We start from the raw sequence: 21462 nt of genomic DNA on the forward strand, positions 1-21462 counted from the left end.
GAGATGAAATCTGTCTTGAAATTCAGGGAAATGACTCAGGAAAGGACCAGAGGCTGAGATTCTGGTCTAATGTTCAGGACTCCAGAAATCTTTCTCCAGGTGAACAGGAAGTGTCTTACCTCATAGGCACTGCTGATGAATGAGAGGTCAGTGGTGTGGGCCGTGGACCCTGGAGTCAGAGCTTAGGCTAAAGGATCAGGTGAGAGGGGATGAAAATGAAGGGGAAGGATAACTGGCTACCACACCTGCCCAGGACTGAGATAAAAGGGCGCCACGCTCTTGGAGGAAGAGTGAAGCGCCAGCTCAGCCTGCTCAGGGCACTCTTCCGGGGAGCGCTTGGATGAATTGCTAACCACTGTGGTTTGCTTTTATTTGCCACGCCCAGCCTCCGTCCAAAGCAGCTGCCCTGATCTGATGCTGCCTTGCTGGACGGTGCTGTGTTCCCCGCAGGTGTTTAGGAAACACAGAGGACAGCGAGGACTTCAGCTTTGGCCTGTGCTTTCCGCACTGGGCAGCCTGGGATTCAGATGGAGTTATCTGAGGGTCAGATGAGTGTTAGGGCAGGACGTGTAGACCTGCTAAAGAAATGAGCTGCACACGTGCTGGTTTTCTCTTTTCCTAAACGTTCTTAGCCAGGCTGTTGGGATACGAGCTGCAAAGGTGAGGCCATCGGTGCCATGGAGAGAAGGATGCCTCTCTGACCCTCAGCTATCAGCTCAGAGACTCTAAGCCAGTGGGTCAAAGCAATGGCATCAAGAGCATCACCTAAGGATTTCTTAAAAATATAGATGCCAGGGCCCCACCTCTAGGGATCCCGACTTAGTTGGTTTGAGTTGGGATCCAAAGTATAACTTTATTTAAATATTCTCCAAGTGATCCTAAAGCATAGTCAGGGTGAAAGCCACTGATTTTAGCTTTGGCTGGGCAACTAAATAGGTGATAATCAGGAAGGGATGTAAAAGGGGGGTTTCTAAAGAGGCTCAGAGGGCCGTTACCCTGGGACTGGTCCCGGTGCTGGTTTTTATCTTGCTCTTTTTGCCTGTTGATCTTTTCAGTTTTATAATTTTTTGGCTGTGTTGGGTCTTTGTTGTGTGGCATGTGGGCTTTCTCCAGTTATGGTGCTCGGGCTTAGCTGCATGGCATCTCGCTTCCCTGGTGGCTCAGTGGTAAAGAATCTGCCTGCCAATGCAAGAGACACGGGTTTGATCCCTGGGTTGGGAAGGTCCCCTGGAGAAGGAAATGGCAACCCACTCCAGTATTCTTGCCTGGAGAATCCCATGGAGGGAGGAGCCTGGCTGGGGTCACAAAAGAGTTGGACTTAGTGACTTAGGACAACTTAGTGACTAAACAGCAGTAGTGCTTCGTGAGCGCCTCTGAAGTCTCTTTTCAGCTTTATTGAGGTATAACTGACAAGTAAAATTGTAAGACACTTAAAGCATACAGAGTGATGATTTGATATACGTATACACTGTGAAAGGGTTCTCATCTAGTTAATTAACCATCTGTCATCTTCTATATTTATCTTGTGTGTGTGTGAGAGAGAGACAGGGAACATTTCATTTGGCAAATTTCAATTATATAATACAGCGTAATCAGGTGTGACTCCTGATTAGGTGAAACCAATAAAGGTAATTGCATTTCCCTTGCAAGCGACTGATATAAAAATGGCAATACCTGTGAAAGGAAGTCAGCTGGGTGGTCTCTGGGAAAGGTTCCCAGAACTCAGAACATTCTCTGTACCAGTCTTCAGACTGTCGTGTGAGGTTTGATCCTGGGAGGAGATCTATGAGGGAACAAGTCTCAGGATCAACATCAACACCTTGAAGGTGGCAGAGCCCAGAGATGGGAGGAACTCGGTCCCGAGACTTGTTGAGACTGACTGAACCAACCAGCCCTGGACCTGCCTTATCTCCAGATTCTGAGTGTGAGATGTGAGATTCTCTTTATTCAAGCCGTTTGAGCTAGGTCTTCTGCTTGTTGAAGTCAAAAGCGTCCTAAACGATACATGTTATTTTAGCCATCTTAAAATTACTGTATTTTATTTGTCTGCAGATATTTGTGTGTATATCTCATACATTCCTTGAGACAGAATCATGCTTTTTTCGTATTTTTTCAAACAGTTTCAGGTTCACAGCAAAATTAAGAAGGTACAAAGATTTCCTATACACTCCTGCCCTGACACGTGTATAGTCCCCACCCCTCTACGCCCCACCTCCATTAAAAGATCTCCCATCAGAGTGGTACATCTGTTACAGGTGGAACAGTGTACCAACTGTACAACAACAAATAGGGAATCTACATGGACACATTATCATCCCTCAAAGACCATAGTTTACATCAGGGTTCACTCTTGGTGCTGAACATTTTATGGGTGTGTGTGTGTTATTTGTTCAGTCATATCTGACTCCAACCCCATGGACTGTGGCCTGCCAGGCTCCTCTGTCCACGGAATTCTCCAAGCAAAAATACTGAATAGGATTGCCTTTCCTTTCTCTGTGTTCCCTGATGGCTCAGAGGATAAAGCATCTTCCTGCCACGTGGGAGACTTGGGTTCGATCCCTGGGTTGGGAAGATCCCCTGGAGAAGGAAATGGCAACCCACTGCAGTATTCTTGCCGGGAAAATCCCATGGACGGAGGAGCCTGGCGGGCTACAGTCCATGGGATCGCAAAGAGTCTGACGTGACTGAGTGAGTTCACTTCACTTCACTTCCTTTCTGCAGGGACATTTCATGGGTTTAGACAAATGTAAATGACATAAGTCCACCATGATATTTAATAGTATCCTACAAAGTAGTTTCACTGATTTAAAAATTTTCTGTGCTCTATGTATTCATCCCTCCCCCACTCAAACCTTGGCAACTACCAATCTTTTTACTGTCTCTATAGTTTTTTTTTTCCCAGAATGGCATAGAGTGGGAATCAAAGAGTATGTATAGCCTTTTCAGATTGGCTTCCTTTATTTAGTGATAAGCATTTAAGGTTCCTCCATGTCTCTTCATGGCTGAAGAGCTCATTTCCTTTTAGCACTCAATAATATTCCATTGTCTGGATATATCAGAGTTTATTTATCCATTCACCAGCTGAAGGACATCCTGATTGCTTCCAAGTTTGGGCAATTATGAATGAAGCTGCTAGAAACATCCATGTGCAGGTTGCTCTGTGCACTTAAATTGTTTAACTCTTCCAGGTAAATACCAAGAAGCATGATTGCTGAATCACGTGGTAAGAAGGGTTTGTTTCATTTTGCAAGAAACTGTCTTCCAGAGTAGCTGTACCATTCTGCTTTCCCACCAGCAATCCAGGAGCCTTCCTGTTGCTCCACATCCTTGCCAGCACATGGTGCTGTCACTGTTCTAGATTTTGGTCATTCTAATAGGTGTGTAGTGGAGTCTCATTGCTACTTTCATCAGCATTTCTCTAATGACATATGTAGAGCCTCATTCCATGCACTTATTTGCCATCTGTGTATCTTCTTTGGTGAAGTGTCAAGGTCTTTGGCCCCTTTTTTAATTGAGCTGTTTGTTTTCTTATTGTTGAGTTTCATGAGTTCTTTGTATATTTTGGATGACAGTCCTTTAGCAGATCCTTTATCTTTTGTAAGTATTTTCTTTCAGTCTGGGTCTCGTCTGCTAATTCTCTTGAGATTGTCTTCAGAGTCATGGCATTTTATGTGGGATTTTTCCAAAGTCTTGAATGCGATGTGTTTGAGAAAACAAATGAATTATTTATTTCCATAAACATTAAGACTTACTTTGTGTCAAGCTTATGCTAATCACTGTGAACACTAGAATGAAAACAAGCTTGGAGCATTTTTGATTGTTCAAAACAAAAACAAGGCATTTCATCCTCTTAAAGAGAAAGTTGGTGTCTTATAAGGATGCGAGCAGATGGACCACTCACAGCTCAGTTTGTCTTCTCCTTGCCTCCAGCTTATCTGACTCACGTGGTCTCCTGTTTGTGCCTCTCTTTCTCTGCTTGTGAATTCTCCTTTCACTACCCACTCACCAAGAGATCACACGTCATTTAGTCCAGATTTCAGAAGGAAGAATTTTGATTAGCTTATGATCACCTTTACAGGGTCAAAGCCTTCAAGCCCACTACCTTCTGGGTCACGGGACAGCATTAGATCGCGTGTCCATTCGAGTGACAATGACTGTCTCTAAACAATAAAATATTCTGATGTGTTTTCCTTGAAACTATAAGAGGAATTTAGGAGTGAAAGGCCCTGTGACCTGGATCTCTAAAAGGATGACTTAGAAATAACTCCAGGGACTTCTCTGATGGGCCAGCTGTGAAGACTTCACCTTCTTACGCAGGGGTATGGGTTCCACCCCTAGTCGGGAAGGTAAGATCCCACATGCCTCATGGCCAAAACACCAAAATATAAAAAACAGAAACAATACTGTAACAAGGTCAATAAAGACTTTAAAAAAGAAAGAAGGAAAATAAAGTTAGGCTCTCTGTCAGCAGTCTGATACCTTCCAGCAGCCCCTGTGTCTCTGCGTCCTGCAGCGCTGTGACTGAGTGAGGCCCACGACTGCCCACCACAGGTTTACTGCTGCTGCTAAGTCGCTTCAGTCGTGTCCGACTCTGTGCGACCCCATAGATGGCAGCCCACCAGGCTCCGCCATCCCTGGGATTCTCCAGGCAAGAACACTGGAGTGGGTTGCCATTTCCTTCTCCAATGCATGAAAGTGAAAAGTGAAAGGGAAGTCGCTCAGTCGTGTCTGACTCTTAGCGATCCCATGGACTGCAGCCCACCAGGCTCCTCCGTCCATGGGATTTTCCAGGCAAGAGTACTGGAGTGGGGTGCCATTGTCTTCTCCAAACACAGGTTTACAGCATGAAGTAAAATGGAATCAAAGTCTCTCTTTTAGAAAAATCAGCAACGATTCTTAACCTGTTTTGGGGAAAAGAAATAGAAACTGAATTATCAAAGCTGGAAGAAAAATGTGTTCCATAGGAACAAATCATCCACAGTGTTATCGTTTCTGAAGGACTAAAAATACTTGGAAATGTTAAATTAACTAGTTAAGATAAAAGCAATGTATGCGGCAATGTTGTCGTTTTTTTACAGTCAGATACTCCTGGACATGCAGTTATATTTCCAGAGAGGTGATCACATTGGCATGAACTTAACCAGGAAGAAGCAGAGTTAACCTGATGGATTCAGTGTACATAATCACTTAAATGGAAGATTTTAATTTTTAAACAGGAAAACACAAGTGTGATTTCAGAATTATTAGGAGAAAATTCTTGGAAGAAAAAGATAACTTACCCTTATTAATTTGAAAACGACTCTAGAAAGAAATAGGGAGCGACACTTTCTGCCTCTTACTTATCTGCATTTTCTATTGTTTCTACAGTCAGAATGTATCACCTGAGGAAAACTCAAGTGTGGTATTTTATATATGAATTGTAAGCAATTAAAAGGAAAAGACAGCAATTTATCTGGTGTAGCAGCCAGCATGGCGCCGTCAGTAAACAGAGGCTTTCCTTTCTAATGCCTTTGATGGTGACGATCTCCATTCCAGAGTTAGCACATGGAGATGACACAGACACCCTGGAAACACACTGGAGCCTATTTTGGTGCATTTGAATTTAGAATTGAAGTACTAAACCCATGTAGGTAGTGTCAGATGACGGTTGGTCATGTGAGCATTTTTGCGGTGACTTCACTATGTACTTAAATAGAAGATGGACAGCTGTGCAAGACACTATTTTCATCTGCCTCCAGTCTCGGGTAAGCGGTTTCATCTAGACTGTATCTAAGCACTCAGTCCCCAGTGAAAACCCACCAAAGTCAAATGTAGCCACTTAAAAAGCAACCCACTTTGTAATAGGAGCAGGGGGAATAAATGTGCTTTAAAAGACAGTGTTCTCTGAGGAGTGGGTTGACTGAATACCAGTCAGGCCATGTCACCGCTGCTCTTAACAATGTCCAGAGCTCCTCATCACTGACAGAATGCAGTTCTCTTCCCCACTCCATCTCCAGCCCTCGTCCCAACTTTTTCTCTAACCTTATCACCTCCCAACATCTCTTGATACACCCCACTTTCTGACCATCTGAGACTGCCCTTTCCTGAGCAAGCCTAGCATTTTCTGATCTCTGTATGTTAAAGTATTCGTCCTGTGAGTGTGACCAAGGACTGAGAGGGTAACAGGCAGGAAGGCCAGAGGTCTCCAAACGGAGGAAATAGGCTGCAAGTGTCAGACATTTTCATCTCTCTTAAGCGGCAGGAGGAAACAAACTAGCGATATATTTTTCCTTCTCTATACAAATTTAAAAGGAGGTTTCTCTTAAAACACTGTGTTGCCATAATGACACCTGGTTTCACCTGAAGTTAACTATTCTCAAACCTTGAGATAACCTATGCATTTTTTCTTATGGGAATGTTTGTCTTAAGCTATGTTAATGTACTATGCATTTACCCCAAACTCTGTCTTCAAGTTGGTTCTGCTTAATGGCTCAGAACCCACTTGACAAACCAGTATGCTATACTCAGATATTGTTCCCCTAATCTATGTAATATCTGTGTATAACATACTGGTTAGTCAAGTAGGCTCTGCCATTGTTCCCCTAATCTATGGAATGGAGAAGGAAATGGTAACCCACTCCAGAACTCTTGCCTAGAAAATTCCACGGATGGAGGAGCCTGGTGGGCTACAGTGTATGGAGTCATGAAGAGTCGGACACGACTGAGTGACTTCACGACTTCACGAATCTATATAAATGAAACTATTTGTATGGTAATCTGCCCTTCTACAAGATTCAAGTTAATCATGTTATGGCCCGGGATGAATCGTCTGGTGCCAAGACTATCCAAAAATGCATCTTATGGGTGAGGGGCCTGGTGCCATTCTGAGTTTTAAGACATTCCTTTTTTTCATTAACAGACTGTTAGTGACTCTATAACATCCAGCTGAAGACAAGCAGGGGGGTGCTCTTTCTGCCCCCTTCTGATGCCAATGTCAGAAGCTTTCTCTATCTCCTTTACACTTTAATAAAACTTTATTACACAAAAGCTCTGAGTGATCAAGCCTCATCTCTGGCCCCGGATTGAATTCTTCTCCTCCGGAGGCCAAGAATCCCAGCGTCTTTTCATTCAGCAACAACCTTTCAGGACCATGGTAAGGAGAAGACTCTGCAGTTATGTACTGACACTTGAATGATTTTCCATCAGTTTCCTCCAATCATTACTGCCAGGAATGGGGACCCTCCAGCCATGCCCTTCAATAGCAGCCCTGTTCCCTGAGGACAGCATGTGTTCACTGGACCATTTGGTTCCAGGAGGACTTGGGAGTGTCCCCCAGGTTCCACGAGAGTCAGATGAGCATGGAGGTAGAGCCCAGAGTCTGGATTCCAAGCCAAGGGACCTTGGGTTGGTCCCAGACTTCAGGTCCTGGACTTCTGCTTCTTTAGCTGACTCTGAGGAATCAGGATGCCTGCTCTGCTTCCCTCAGAGTTTGGGATGAAGAGTACATGGATGTGAAAACAGGCATTCACGTCTCGGTAAATCTCAGCTCTCACATTAGTTTAGCACAGGGGTTTTCAGCCTCAGGGCTGCTGACATCTCAGATGGCTGGACGATTCTTTGCGGGTGGGGCGCTGGCCTGCATGGATATGTGCTTACTAGATGCCAGCAGCACCACCCAAAGTGTACGCTGCCAAATGTCCCTGGGGAGAAAGTGCCCTGGGGAGAGCACTGGGTGTAGGATGAGCTTTCAGAGCTGGGTTCTGGTCACACTTCCATCTTTCTCCCCACGCTGCTCCCTCAGCCCCGTCTGCAGGCTTTTGTGGTCATCAAATGAACAGACCTTTAAAAAATTCCACATCCAATGCCTTCCCCCACTCTCAGTCAGCCTGTTATAAAGATGTTTTTGCAGTTATCCATGTGCAGACTTCGTAGCTTCTCTGGATTCTGTCCACAGAATCTCCCAGAAGAGAACATCATTTCCTGGGTGCTAAATTCAAAAACACTTCCTCTTTTCTAGTTCATCCTTCCGTCATTATTTACTAAACAATCCTACTTTTGACACACAATCTCCCTTAAAAATACACATTTTTTTTCCAACCTACCTGCAGACCTATTGTGGGTCTCTTTTTTTCCCCTCACACATCGTTTTTATTCTGTTTTTTAATATTAAGAAGGTAACACGTGTATTACATTTTTTCCCAATAGTACCGAGATGTATTAAAGGAGCTCTGTCCCCTTGGCTTCCCCTCCTCCTCCTTGCCCCTCCCGTCCAGCTTTCACCATCTCTCTCTAGTAAGGTGAAAAGTTGAAAGTGTTAGGCACTCAACTGTGTCCAACTCTGCGACTCTGTAAACTGTAGCCCACTAGGCTCTTCTGTTCATGGGATTCTCCAGGTAAGAATACTGGAGTGGGTTGTCATTCCCTTCTTCAGGGGATCTTCCTGACCCAGGAATTGAACCTGGGTCTCCCACATTGCAGGCAGACTCTTTGCCGTCTGAGCCATCAGGGAAGCCCCTTCTCTCTCCAGAGATAACTGTTAATTCCTGGTGGATCTTATCTTCTAGTGGCCTATCCAGAAGCATATTTTTTTTCTTCACTGTTTTTTCAACATGCTAATGTTTGTATATGAAGATGATAAGATTTCTCTTATTCTGTCCCTAGCCAGACTAATTCTCCATCGCCGAAGATGGTCAAAGAGGAGGCTTTACTAGTGCTCTGCAGGTGTTGAAAACAGATTTCCTTCCTGCAAAAGCCCCACGGGAGAAGCCACCGAGCTCTGGAAACACCGGTGGCCCAACATGGCCAGGAGAACCCCTGCAGGTATTCACACCCTAACCGACATGTTAAGACCTCCATTCTGTTCTGTTCCATTCTTTTTTTTTTTTTCCCAAAGAAGCAACACGTTTTGCAAAGGACCCTGATGAGAGAGTACGGACAGGTTTATGCAATAGCAAAAAATAGCTACACCAGAGGAGGAGAATTAGGCACGGTGTGACTGGAGCTCATTCCAGGGACTGTGCTGCTTTGAAAAGGCTCACGGATTAAATTCTTGGCTGGGAGACAGTAAGAATTATTTTGTTTCTGGTTCAGCAGCTTGTAACCATTTACAAACACAGGTGTCAGTGTGCAAAGGAAAGATTTTTTAAAATACCATTTGAATAAGGGCCATTTTTAGATTCTTTCTCTGATTCCTTTGTTTGTTCAGCACGTATCATCGGTTTTGGGCTGTCTTGGGGGGCAGAGTTTTGAGGAGGAGGAAGGCATCAAGTTGACTGAGTCATGGATACTGCTCTCTTTCAGGGAAGAAAGAGATTGTCTACATTATAAAATGCAAATATAATGTGAAAAAGGTCACGAGGGCGGCTAAGATGCTGCAGACGCTACCAATATACTTGTTTTCCAATGAAGACTGCCGTAAACAGTGTTTCTAGCACACCTAGATGTCCACAGACCAAGAAATCCAGAAAGGCCACGGGCGACAGCACAGCACAACTCAGCCGTGGACATCTGCCGGCTGCGGATGGAGCACGGGTCCCGCAGGTGGGGGTAGGAAGAGGAGACGGCGAGTTGAGTGTGGACAGCCCTGTCTTCACAGGCCTTATCCTTACTGTCTACAGGATGATGTGGCAGTCACATTTCTCCGCGCTTTCACGGTGCTGCCAGAAGCAGCTCTGATTTTCTTGTCTGACTTTTTCTGCTCAGGTCTGCCACTTGTGAATGAAGGATCTTAAGAGCTGTATTATTAGTCAGCTACTGCTGCACTGAAGCTCTGTGAAAGACAGCCCTGAATCTCTCTGCAGTTTACAATCCTAAACATTATGTCCTTGTTTGTGGTTCTCTCAGTCAGCTGAGATTTGGCTGATCCGGGCTGGGCCGGACAGGGTCCCAGGTTGCCGGTCTTGTTGCGGTCTGCTTCACATCACGGGGGTTATGATGTCAGATCACAGAAATGCAAGGTTCCAGGAACAAACATGAGCCGGCGAGCCGTACTGTGTGATGGTGCTCAGAGAATTCAGCCCACACTGTCTCTTCCACTCATGTTCTTTTTGGTCAGAGCAAGTCATACATGGCCTGGCTCAAGATCGGTAAGGCAGGGAGGTAAACAGTGCCTACGTGAGTGGGAGAGACTGCCAAGTCACAGGGCAAGGAGGAAATTCATGTCATTCAGAGACAGCGTCCAGAACTGGGAACAGTTATCTAATCAGCTATAAGGAGTTGCCATTTTCCTCAAAGAGCAAAACCTCACAGTGAGACCTAGAAGGAAGTAGCCTCTTTCCATGGACTGGAGTTGATGCCAGCCTGTGGTGCTGAAACCCGTGTCACTGCCCCTGTGTGGTTGGAGCTGAAATGGCCTTCACTGTAGAGACTTGATGAGTATGGTCCCTGGCTTCAGATAAATTTTGGGCCTGCTGCTTCACAGTCGGTGAAGGAAACGTGCCATCTTTCTTTGCGGAATTCTTGCCTGTTTATTTCCTTCCTCCTGCCCCAGACCCACAGTTGTCACGCTGCTCCAACCCGCTCGCTGATAGCTACTCCTGCTCGGCTGCCGGGCCGCTCTGGAGGCCCTCTGCCCTCCCCTCTCATCTGGCCCAGGGCTGTGATGCTGCCAATACTGGCTACAACTCTGGAGCTCAGTGATGGATGACAGGCTTGAGGGTGGGCTGGGGGGTTTGTTGCAGGGCCTGTCTTTAGACGTGGAGGCCTTTTTCTCCACTAAGAACCTTTATATGTGCCCACCCCCAAAAGAATCTCACAGACCCATAGGACACGAGTGTCGGGGTGATAGTGACTGTCTAGTCAGCCCACTGTTTCACAGATAAAGCCAATGAGACCAGAGAAGCGAGTTCCTGACAGAATGAAGACGGGGGCCTTGGACTTCGGCTTCTCAGTTTGGTGTACCCCTGGCGTCTCACCATGCCCATCCTTCCTCCATTTCATGCACACTGTGGCAGGATACTAGATGAAATTCCAAGAATAAGTGGTTGGGGAGCTCTGCACTCCATTTATACACCTCTCTAAAGACCCCACGACTAGCAAATTAGGCTACTATTTGGGCTAGGAAAAGGAGGACTCAGTTAAAATGCAAAGATAAAGGGTTAATTCTTCAATTTTGATCTTCTAAAGGCCTGAGGCAGAGAAGGCAATGGCACCCCACTCCAGTACTCTTGTGGAAAATCCGATGGATGGAGGAGCCTGGTGGGCTGCACTCCATGGTGTTACTAAGAGTTGGACACGACTGAGTGACTTCACTTTCACTTTTCACTTTCATGCATTGGAGAAGGAAATGGCAACCCACTCCAGTGTTCTTGCCTGGAGAATCCCAGGGACGGGGGAGCCTGGTGGGCTGCCGTCTATGGGGTCACAGAGTTGGACACGACTGAAGCGACTTAGCAGCAGCAGCAGCAAAGGTCTGAGGAAGGAGATAGTCCTCCCTACCAGCTCTGGCATTCCCAAGGCAATATCAGAGAAAACTGGAGGATGGATGGAGGGACCCGGAAACAACTGAACAGTGAAAGTTTCCATCGCTTAGTCATGTCCGACTCTTCGCAACCGCATGGATTGTAGCCTGCCAGGATCCTCTGTCCATGGAATTCTCCAAGCAAGAATAACGGAGTGGGTGGCCATTCTCTTCTCCAGGGGACTTTCCTGACCACAGGGACAGAATCTGGGTCTCCTGCATTATAGGCAGATTCTTTATCGTCTGAGCCACAGGGAAAACAACTGAAGCTAATCCTGAGTAACTGAGAAATCACTGAACCGCTGACAGGTTGCATTTATGACTGTATTCAGTTTACCACGACCAGAACGGAAAGTCAAAACTGATGCTCTAATAGAAAAATAGAGCAAACTACCATCTTTCCATACCTGAGTTTGTGTCTATAGTCTGTTGGCAGGATAGTGGCATGAATGGCTGGTACTACAGGTGGAAGGAGGGGTGAACTGCCAGCTAATATCTGGAAAAAGGTCTGGAAGGGTTTAAACATGGAACAATTTTGTTTTGCTTATATGCACTTAAAATTGTTTCACAATAAATGTATAATGTTTTTACTATAATTTAAAAATGTACTATTTCAATTTAAAAATAATTACCTCCCAGCCTCCCCTATTCTCTCCCACTGGATTCAAATACCCTCAATTTTTGCTTATTTTTGGCATGACCCACATACCCTGGAACTGGAGTTGTTCCTCCTGGTATCTTTCTTTATTCTGTTATAACTTGCCATCTTCCCCAAGCCTTTGTGCTTTTGCATTTTATAGTTTCGTGGGTGTTGGGACTTAGTTGGCCAGGACATCATCAACTGCAAATCTGGAAAGTCAAATTAAACAGGAAAACAAAAGAACCCACATTAAAGTCACTCATCTGTGTTTATCATGCTAAAGTGCAGTCTAATACAGATACTCTGTATTTGTTAATAATCTATGTCCTTCAAAAATACTTAAAGGGACTTAGAAAAAAAAGCTATCAGTATATGATCTGATCAAAGCTGAAACAACAGTGGGAGGAAGTTTGATTTCCTTTAACAGGCATGGAAGGCTGCAGATGAGTGAGATCAGGGCGGTCAGGTGGGGAGACCAACCAACCAGATCTTCTTAGTAGGTTCTGATGGGTATTGTGGGATGGAGGGGAGGCTGTTTGACCAGTGTGGGGGCGGGGGAGGCTTCTGAGAAGGCAGTCTGGTGGAGATGCTTCCTAGACTAAGTCCTGGAGGATGAATCAGGGTTAGCCAGGGAAAGGAATGTTCCTGGAAGTGGTGAGGAAACCTAGGCTAATGGAAGTTCCACCCCCAAGCTTTACTTCTAGTTCCAGGCTTTTGGGCCAACAAAGTGAAACCAGAAAATAAGTCATGCTATTTATTTCTTACCGTGTGAGAAAGGATACATAACTTTCAAGGAACAAAAATGAAACGCTATAATAGTGATTCTTTAGTTTTATCATGAATGAAAATGCCCCCAAACATCATTAAAATCGCAGAGTTCTGGACCTCAGCTCAGATTCAGTCATGCTGTTATGGGGTCCAAGACTACATATTTTAACAAATTCCCCAAATGATTCTGGGGTATGTACCCTTTACCCCCAGTCCACCTAAAAAATACTGCTGTAAAAGGAATTTTTTTATTCGCCTACTCATTCATTCATTTTTTCATTCAAAAACAAAACTATGAAGTACTGTCCTAAATGCAGGGGATAGACTACAGAACGAGGCAGAGAAGCTCCCTGCCCTAGGGGGATGTTGGCCACTGGGATGGGACTCCTGCCTCTTTGGGCCGGTCAGCCTCTTCTTCCTCGGGTGCTCCCCACAGGGCCATCCGGACTAGAGACCACAGGTCACTGCAGCTCCTAACTGCAATCCTTCTCAGTTTCCGTTGTGGTGACCAGACATCTGCTTAGGCCCTGGAGACTCTGTTGTGAAGGAGGTCCAGGCTGAGGCTGAGGATGGAAGCTGCTAGAATCCCCCCATCCTGCAACAGCTCCTCCGAGCAACCAGCTGAAGGGTAAGTGACCAGGGGCAGCAGCCAGGATGCAGGGGCAGAGCCACCAAGGGTTCTGAAAACAGATCAGTAGGAACCTGGCTGGGAGAACTCCCAGCTTCAATGGCACTGTGCTACAGACTGAATACTCGTGTCCCCCTCAAATTCAGATTTGAAGCCCTAACCTCCGATATCTATATTTTTGTCTCGGGGGGAAAGGTGATTAGGGTTAGTTAGGGCCATGAGGGTGGAGCCTTCCTAAAAGATCAGGGTCCTGTAAGAAGAGATGCCAGAGGGCTTGCTCTGTCTCAGTGCCATGTGAGAACACAGCTACAAACCAGAAAGAGGGTCTTCACCAGGACCCCACAGGCTGGCACCCCGATCCCAGCATTCCAGCCTCTGAACTCTCAGAAAATAGGTGTCTGTCGGTGGTATTTTGCAGGGCAGCTGGTGCTGACTATGACACAGAGGAAATGCAGTCAGCTGCTGTCCTGGCTGGAATTCCCGGCATGACCTGGGGTTCCACCCCAGCTCCAGCCCTAGTGCCTGCCCATTCATCTCTCTGGGTGCTTCTTTAGAACCTCCGACCTTAACCTGCACCACCCACTCAGTGGGCTTCAGAGTGATCTACAGGCCCCACCTGACGTGACTATTATTACATTGTGTGAGGGCCCGCTTCCTTTTTAAGCAGAGTGCACACCCTTAACTACCACCAGCTAGCACTGAGAGAAAGAGGGGCGCCCCAGAAAGTATGTGTAAGCATGTCAGTGTGTTTGTGTGTGTGTGAGCATGCATGTACACTTATGAGTATGTGAGTGTGTCTGTGGGTGGGTGTTGAGAGTATACAGACCATGGCTAGGGTATATACATATACATATATATATATATTTTACATGAAAACAGAACTCAGACCCTACCTGTAGCAGCAATCCAAGAAGCCGAGCACTAATCCCTGTAACACTGGGTCTAATTTTTCCTCTGCTTCTGATTTAGGAGAAGCCAGATATGCATCTCTATTGGAGAAGGAAATGGCAACCCACTCCAGTGTTCTTGCCTGGAGAATCCCAGGGACGGGGGATCCTGGTGGGCTGCCGTCTAAGGGGTTGCACAGAGTCGGACACGACTGAAGCAACTTACCAGCAGATATGCATCTCTAAGCAATGGCTGGAACCCATCAGTAGAACTGGCTTCTGGTACCCCATGCCAATGGCTCCCATCAGGGTACTGGAGCCTTTACGTTTTCCACTGTAGAGCTTTCCCCACTCCTCTACTAGACTTTGAGTCTCTGCCTACTGCAGGAGATGGTGGCTGACTCCCTGGCTGTCGCAAGCTCTCCATAAATGGCCTGTGCTTGTTTTCTGGTTGCTGCTGCTGCTGCTAAGTTGCTTCAGTCGTGTCCGACTCTGTGCGACCCCATAGACGGCCTCCCACCAGGCTCCCCTGTCCCTGGGATTCCCCAGGCAAGAACACTGGCGTGGGTTGCCATTTCCTTCTCCAATGCATGAAAGTGGAAAGTGAAAGTGGAGTCGCTCAGTCGTGTCCGACTCTTTGCAACCCCATGGACTGCAGCCTACCAGCCTCCTCCGTCCACAGGATTTTCCAGGTAAGAGCACCAGCGTGGGTTGTCGTTGCCTTCTCCGTGTTTTCTGGTTGGCCTTCCTGTATTTTCCACAGTGCGTGAGTGTGTTAAGCATGTGTATGAGGTGTGTCTGTGTGTTGGAGATGGTGAAGCTGGGGGATGGAGGGGAAAGTTGGGGTGGGGAGCCCTGCAGTCCCTGCAAGATAATCCCTTCTGGGATGTTCTTGAAAGGGGATGATCCCTTTCTGACTGGAGGGGTGGGGCAAGAGGGAGGGGAGGAGGAATTGGATGACAGTCACCTCAGAGAGTTGATTGTGAAAGCCAGACTCTTGCACAAAGTCATAAAGAGTGGCTCCAACCAGTAATGGTCTTCTCTTCCCGCCCTCCTGAGCATAAGGAAGAACAGGGCATCTTCCAGGTACACTACCTCCTTTCTCTCCTCCCTCCCCTTCCCTGAAGGCTGCCGGGAGGCACACTGACCCCACCCCTGCCTGCAGGCCTTGCTCTGAGGCTCCCCGCTGCCTCACACCTACCTGCGACTGGGACCCTGACTTCCTGCCAGGAGGTGTCAGGATTTAATCTGAGGCCAGGTGGCCACTGCCAAAATGAATGGTTGGTAAAAGTAGAACAAACGGAGGTAAATAGCCCTTTACCTCACACGCATCACCCTGGGATTTAACTGCAGTGAAGAGATCACTGAGGTGCTGCAATTTTCTGATCAATGATGGTAATTTTCTCTCCCTTAAGATCAGCTTAATCACTCTGAGGGTCTTAGAGAGCACAGGGGTCAAAAGAAAATTACAGAGTGGTGCAGGGCTTCTCTGCAGCTTATTTTGCACATCGTTCCGAGTGATGCAGTGCTGTCTGCTCAGAAGCAACACGGGGGACCCTCAGAGAAACTGTGAGACACTCATAGGCGGTGTACACGCTGCAGAACACGAGTCTGTGCTCTAGCTGCAGACAGACACCTGCCTCTGCAGACCTTCCTGCCAGACGAATCTTAAAATCAAAGAAACCAAGGCTTACACCTTGCCAACCACATGCCTCAAGCCTGAGATCCAAGATGGTTTTAATAGAGTGTAAATGGCAAAATGAACAGAACCTTCAGGCCCTGGGCCTTTTCTCTGGCACATACGCGGTGCAGCGGGAGAAACGCCTGCTCGCACAGGAATGATTGCCCTCAGACTCGGTGCTAGAGGAGCTCAGAGCCAGCAGTCAAGGTTTTGATTAATAGGTCCTTGCCTGTTGTTTCCAAGTTGATCATCCAGTTTTGAATTCTTTTCTTCTGCTGTTTGTTCTAAATTGTTACCTAAAGCACAAAAGCATACTTTATCAAGACTTGACTTAACTTCTGGTTTAAAATATTAAAATGCATACTGTCAATCCATTAACACTCTGATTATTACATGAACCATCAACCTGTTTCTGTGGATAAGAACTGAGATAAACAGTGACCGTGGATAGGGAAGCGCAGCAATGCACTAAACGAAAAATGGCCAAGTCCGGGGCTGAGGAAGCCAGTCATTTGTGCGCTCACACCGACCCGGCCACTGCAGGTGGTACGGACCGGAAGTTGATGCCTCACGGTAAGCTGCAGGCAAAGGTTTAGAGATGGGATGGGCGTCTGCAGCCTCGCTCTGTCTGCCTGTCTCTCTTGTACCACAGCAAACGTGATGATGAAATTCCATTCTTTTTCTGTTGTTCTATGAACTTATTTCTCAAAAACAGTCTTACGATATTTGTGGAATAAAATACCCAATATTTATGTGGAATTCCATTCTGCAGTGCTTAGACCCTAGACCTAAACCAAAGAAAGGCCTTCAATAGAACACAAAACACCTAGCCTACTCTAATGGCTCTCGACACTGGTATAAACTGTCGTGTCTTTCCTGCAGTTTTTCATGCGGGTAGGCTTCCCACACCCCCTTCCAATCCAACTCAGTCTACTTTGTTTTGTTAGGTAGTTAGAATAGGAAAAAGGAGTCCAAAATGGCAGTGGCTAAAAGACAAAGAAGGGGAAAAGCCCGTGAAAAGGGAACAAAGGAAAAACCCACCTCACACCTGGAGAGTGAGACCCTCAGGTGAAAAACTACGTCCCTTCTGGCTAGCCCTGCTTTGCACAGGGCAGGCTCAGGGCGTGGGAGGCAACGCATATAAAAAGAGGGAGCCAAGGTGGGTTGAGGCCTCTCCTCTGGGGTCAGCTGACCCTCACGCCTCAACATTCAGAAAACGAAGATCATGGCATCCAGTCCCATCACTTCATGGGTAATAGATGGGGAAACAGTGGAAACAGTATCAGACTTTATTTTTCTGGGCTCCAAAATCACTGCAGGTGGTGACTGCAGCCATGAGATTAAAAGACGCTTACTCCTTGGAAGGAAAGTTATGACCAACCTAAATAGCATATTCAAAAGCAGAGACGTTACTTTGCCAACAAAGGTTCGTCTAGTCAAGGCTATGGTTTTTCCTGTGGTCATGTATGGATGTGAGAGTTGGACTGTGAAGAAGGCTGAGCGCCGAAGAATTGATGCTTTTGAACTGTGGTGTTGGAGAAGACTCTTGAGAGTCCCTTGGACTGCAAGGAGATCCAACCAGTCCATTCTGAAGGAGATCAGCCCTGGGATTTCTTTGGAAGGAATGATGCTAAAGCTGAAACTCCAGTACTTTGGCCACCTGATGCGAAGAGTTGACTCATTGGAAAAGACTCTGATGCTGGGAGGGATTGGGGGCAGGAGGAGAAGGGGACGACAGAGGATGAGATGGCTGGATGGCATCACTGACTCGATGGACGTGAGTCTCAGTGAACTCCGGGACAGGGAGGCCTGGCGTGCTGCGATTCATGGGGTCGCAAAGAGTCGGACATGACTGAGCGACTGATCTGATCTGATCTGACCCTCACGCCTCAAGGGTGTACTATCCTTTGCTTGCCGAATAAAACTCAGCTGTAACACTAGTCCACCATTTCCAATCTTTACTGTGGCAAAGGAACCAAGGAAATTACACACTCTCCCAACCGTTTGTTGTTAACAACCTCTGAGAAAATTGTCATTCAAGTATGAAGAAAGGTAAAATACAGATTTTTCCCCTCCTGAGAGCATATTCTACTTTGGAAATGGGCCTTTTAAAAGACTGTTTCTCTTTGACTATCTATCTAGCAATCAAGCTGTTTGGTATTTTCCCAAAGGAGTTGAAAATTGATGTCCATGCAAACAGCTGCACATGGATGTTTCTGGCAGCCTTATGCCTAACTGCCAAAACTTGGAAGCAACCTCGATGTCCTTCAGTAGTGTGTGTGTGTGTGCCAAGTCACTTCAGTCGTGCCTGACTGTGCGACCCTGTGGACTATAGCCCGCCAGCCTCCTCTGTCCATGGGGTTCTCCAGGCAAGAATACTGGAGTGGGCTGCCATGCCCTCCTCCAGGTCCTTCTAGTAGATGAATGGATAAATAAAGTGCAGTACCTGCAGCCAATGGGATATTATTCCGCACTAAAAGGAAATGAGTTATCAGGTCATGAAGAGACAAGGAGGAAGCTTAAATGCGTGTTACTAAATGAAAGAAGCCAGTCTGCAAAGGCTATCTACTTTGTGAGTCCAACTATCTGTCATTTTGGAAAAGGCAAAACTATGCCAACAATAAAAAGATCAGTAGTTTTCAGGGGTTGGGAGGGATGAAGTCGAGCACAGAGGATTTTTAGGGCAGAGAAACTACCCAATATGATACTATAATGAGAATACATGTCATTATTATATATCTGTCCAAACCAATAGAATATATGGCACCAAAAGTGAACCCTAAAGTGAACAATGGGGCTTGGTGTGGTTGTGATGTGTCGATGTAAATTTATCAAGTGAAACAAATGTACCACTCTGCAGGGATATTGAGAGTGGAGGAGGCGCTGCAGGTGTGGGGACTCGGGGTTTAGGGATAATCTCTGCCCTTTCCTCTTAACTTTGCTGTGGGCTTAAAACTGCTCTAAGAAATAGTCTTCATAAACAAAAAGCGAAATATGAAAAGATGATTTCTCTCTGGAGCAGCAGAGCACGCCCTTCAGGCATATAGTATACCTTTTCCTTCTAATGAGCTGTGGGGGTGGGGCATGCAGGACCCAGGACCCAGGGAGAAGGGTGTGGGTGACCCAAGAGAAGGGTTGGCCTGTTCCTGGCTGGGCACAGTTCCTGATGGCACAGGTGTCCCTGCTGAATGGGGTCCAATGTGGTAGCCACCAGCCACAAAGAATTACTTAAATTTACATGAATGAAAACAAAAACTGACAATTCAGGGCTCGCCAGCCCTATTTCGAGTGCTTAGCAACCTACGTAGCTAATGGCTCCTGTACTGGATCACACAGATTCAGAACATTTCCATCATCTCAGAAGGTTCTACTGGAGAGCGCAGCTCTAGACTCTAGGCAGAACGGGACACTGACTCGGGGATGGAGTAAAATCACAAACCCAGAAGGCGAGTGGTCCACGCCCCCCAGCCCCAGATCCTGAGTGACATCTGAGAGCAGGACACTGCTCCTACTGGGGCGATATCAAAAGGCGGGGGCCCACGCGGGCCGGGGTGGGGAAAGGCCTTGCGAGGCGTGTTAACTGAATCAGTGCTTGAAGAGCAACTTCTCTTTTGCAACTCTTGCTGGTCTGACAGGCTCCTGCAGAATTACATCACTTCCTAAAAAACAGGCAAACACCTCTCCTTCAAGTTAGCACCGACCCAAACAAGCAGGAAACAGGAAATGTTCACGTTTCAGTGGGACTGAAACTGCGCGCAGCAGCATCACGATGCCGGGGCGCGCGCCCCCCGAGGCTCCGCGCGCCGCCCTTCTCCTCGCCGTGGTCCTCGCGGCCCTTGCCACCCGCCCGGCGCAGGGTAAGCACCCCTCGGCTTTCCACTCCCGGCGAGGAGGACGAGGAAGGCTTGTCTGGTACCCGAGGCTACAGAACTCTGCCGGGGAGCGTAACACTTAGAAAAACCTAAGCCTTACTGTGAAAAAAGTGGAGGAAAGTCTAGCTGTCTTTTTGTGGGGGGAGGAGGGAGGAGGGACTTGGCTTCGTTCTCTGCCGGCTGATCCAGCTGCAGTTCGCTCCTGGAATTTAAGCTCCCCGCAGTCTTTGTTTTCCAAGATGTAATTTACCGGTCCCAGTCATTTACCGGCTTTAATGGGCATATAAAGAAAATGACCAACTCTTTGGCAGTTCCTGGAAAAGACCGTTTCAATCAGCTGAAACAGAGAAATCATGAATTAACTTTTAGTAATGTGGGCTGAGAAATCTGCTGGTTCCAAAAAGTCCTGGAAAAACTGGGCTATGGAAATTTAGGACTGGAAAGTAGACTAAAGAAACACCATAAGTTAAAAAAAAAAAAAGTAAGCAGGAAATTGTCTGAGGAATCCCCAGGCATCCATTCCAACTTGTAAGGGCTTTCATCAGCTTTCCTTTGATCTTGTTACCTTGGGAGAGATTTTCTTTGTGTTGATTGTGACTAATGAAGCTTTGGTTTTAAAAAGTTATGTGATTGTAGTGAATCAAAGGTATCAGAAAAGACAAAGTATTAAATCTCATAGTGTTGAGCTAAGAGAAGCATTTGACAGTTGCTACAACCAGCACAGTCACTCCCTGCTTCTTACCCTTGTGTGGATTCGCTCTTGGGTAAACGAACTGGTTGCAGGTGCTTCCCGTCAGTGGACACCTCCTGCTGCTAGCTCGGAACAGCACTGGACCCACAAGGAAGGTTCTCAAGCTGAGGTTCTTTAAATAGGATGTGGGGAGGGGCAGCAGACACTACCTCACAGACAGATAACCTCCTGAAGATTAGAAGTCAGCACACAACCACCCCACCCTACCAATCTCCCTTTCCCTGGGTGTTCCCAGCGTGGTCTCTAGGGTTCCAGGTGGAGACTGGAAAGGCCAAGCATTCCAACTGGAGAGATATTTGGTTGAAATTGAGGGTCATGTTCAAAATGAGTTTGGTGGACACTGTGCTTTTTAATGCATAAAGTTTTGGAGCAGGTGTGCTGCGCGCTTAGTCTCTCAGTGCTGTCCGAGTCTTTGTGACCCCATGGACTTAGCCCACCAGGCTCCTCTGTCCATGAGGATTCTCCAGGCAGGAATACTGTAGTGGGTTGCCATGCCCTCCTCTGGGGGAATCTTCCCAACCCAGGGATCAAACCCAGGTCTCTCTCATCACAGGCAGATTCTTTACTGTCTGAGCCACTCCCTTCCCCATTTGGAGCAGGAAGGGAGCTTAAAGATGATGCTCAAACTGTACTGAGTGTTTAGCTGTGCTGGAGGTGCAGCTGTACTGGGGGTACAGATGAAGAAACTGAGAGGAGAAAGGTAAGACCCACCGCCAGTCAGCTTTTCTGACTTGGACTCCAGGGTCTTTCCTCTGCAGCCAGGGAATCCACCATGCCCTCTGCTAAAACCTCTGGACC

The 21462-nt window shown here is 46.8% G+C and overlaps 1 protein-coding gene and 2 long non-coding RNA genes across 5 annotated transcripts in view; 2 read left to right on the top strand and 1 right to left on the bottom strand.

Moving 5' to 3' along the window:
• Positions 1-1485: 1485 nt before the first annotated feature.
• LOC147354956 (uncharacterized) lies at positions 1486-20858 on the bottom strand. Of its 3 annotated transcripts, XR_015144111.1 has the most exons (4): positions 20656-20748; positions 12147-12286; positions 11845-11945; positions 1486-4901 (listed from the first exon to the last, which is right to left on the bottom strand). It is a non-coding gene; the product is annotated as an uncharacterized LOC147354956 (long non-coding RNA). The 3 variants fall into 3 exon arrangements; XR_015144112.1 differs by lacking the exon at positions 11845-11945; XR_015144110.1 differs by lacking the exons at positions 1486-4901; positions 11845-11945; positions 12147-12286 and adding an exon at positions 16058-16337 and having other exon boundaries at positions 20656-20858.
• On the top strand, positions 1796-9408 carry LOC147354957 (uncharacterized). Its single transcript, XR_015144113.1, has 3 exons — positions 1796-1931; positions 8641-8799; positions 9280-9408. It is a non-coding gene; the product is annotated as an uncharacterized LOC147354957 (long non-coding RNA).
• Positions 19753-21462, top strand: part of TMEM154 (transmembrane protein 154) — a 52325-nt gene continuing 50615 nt past the window's right edge. The window contains exon 1 of the mRNA XM_086346300.1: positions 19753-19898. Coding sequence (XP_086202426.1) covers positions 19811-19898 — 88 coding nt within the window. The 5' untranslated portion in view covers positions 19753-19810. The remainder of the gene's footprint in view (positions 19899-21462) is intronic.

The sequence above is a fragment of the Bos grunniens genome, chromosome 17 (genome assembly GCF_055505025.1).
Source record: "Bos grunniens cultivar Pamir isolate PY7600 chromosome 17, Bosgru_T2T1.0, whole genome shotgun sequence".
Lineage (NCBI taxonomy): Eukaryota > Metazoa > Chordata > Mammalia > Artiodactyla > Bovidae > Bos > Bos grunniens.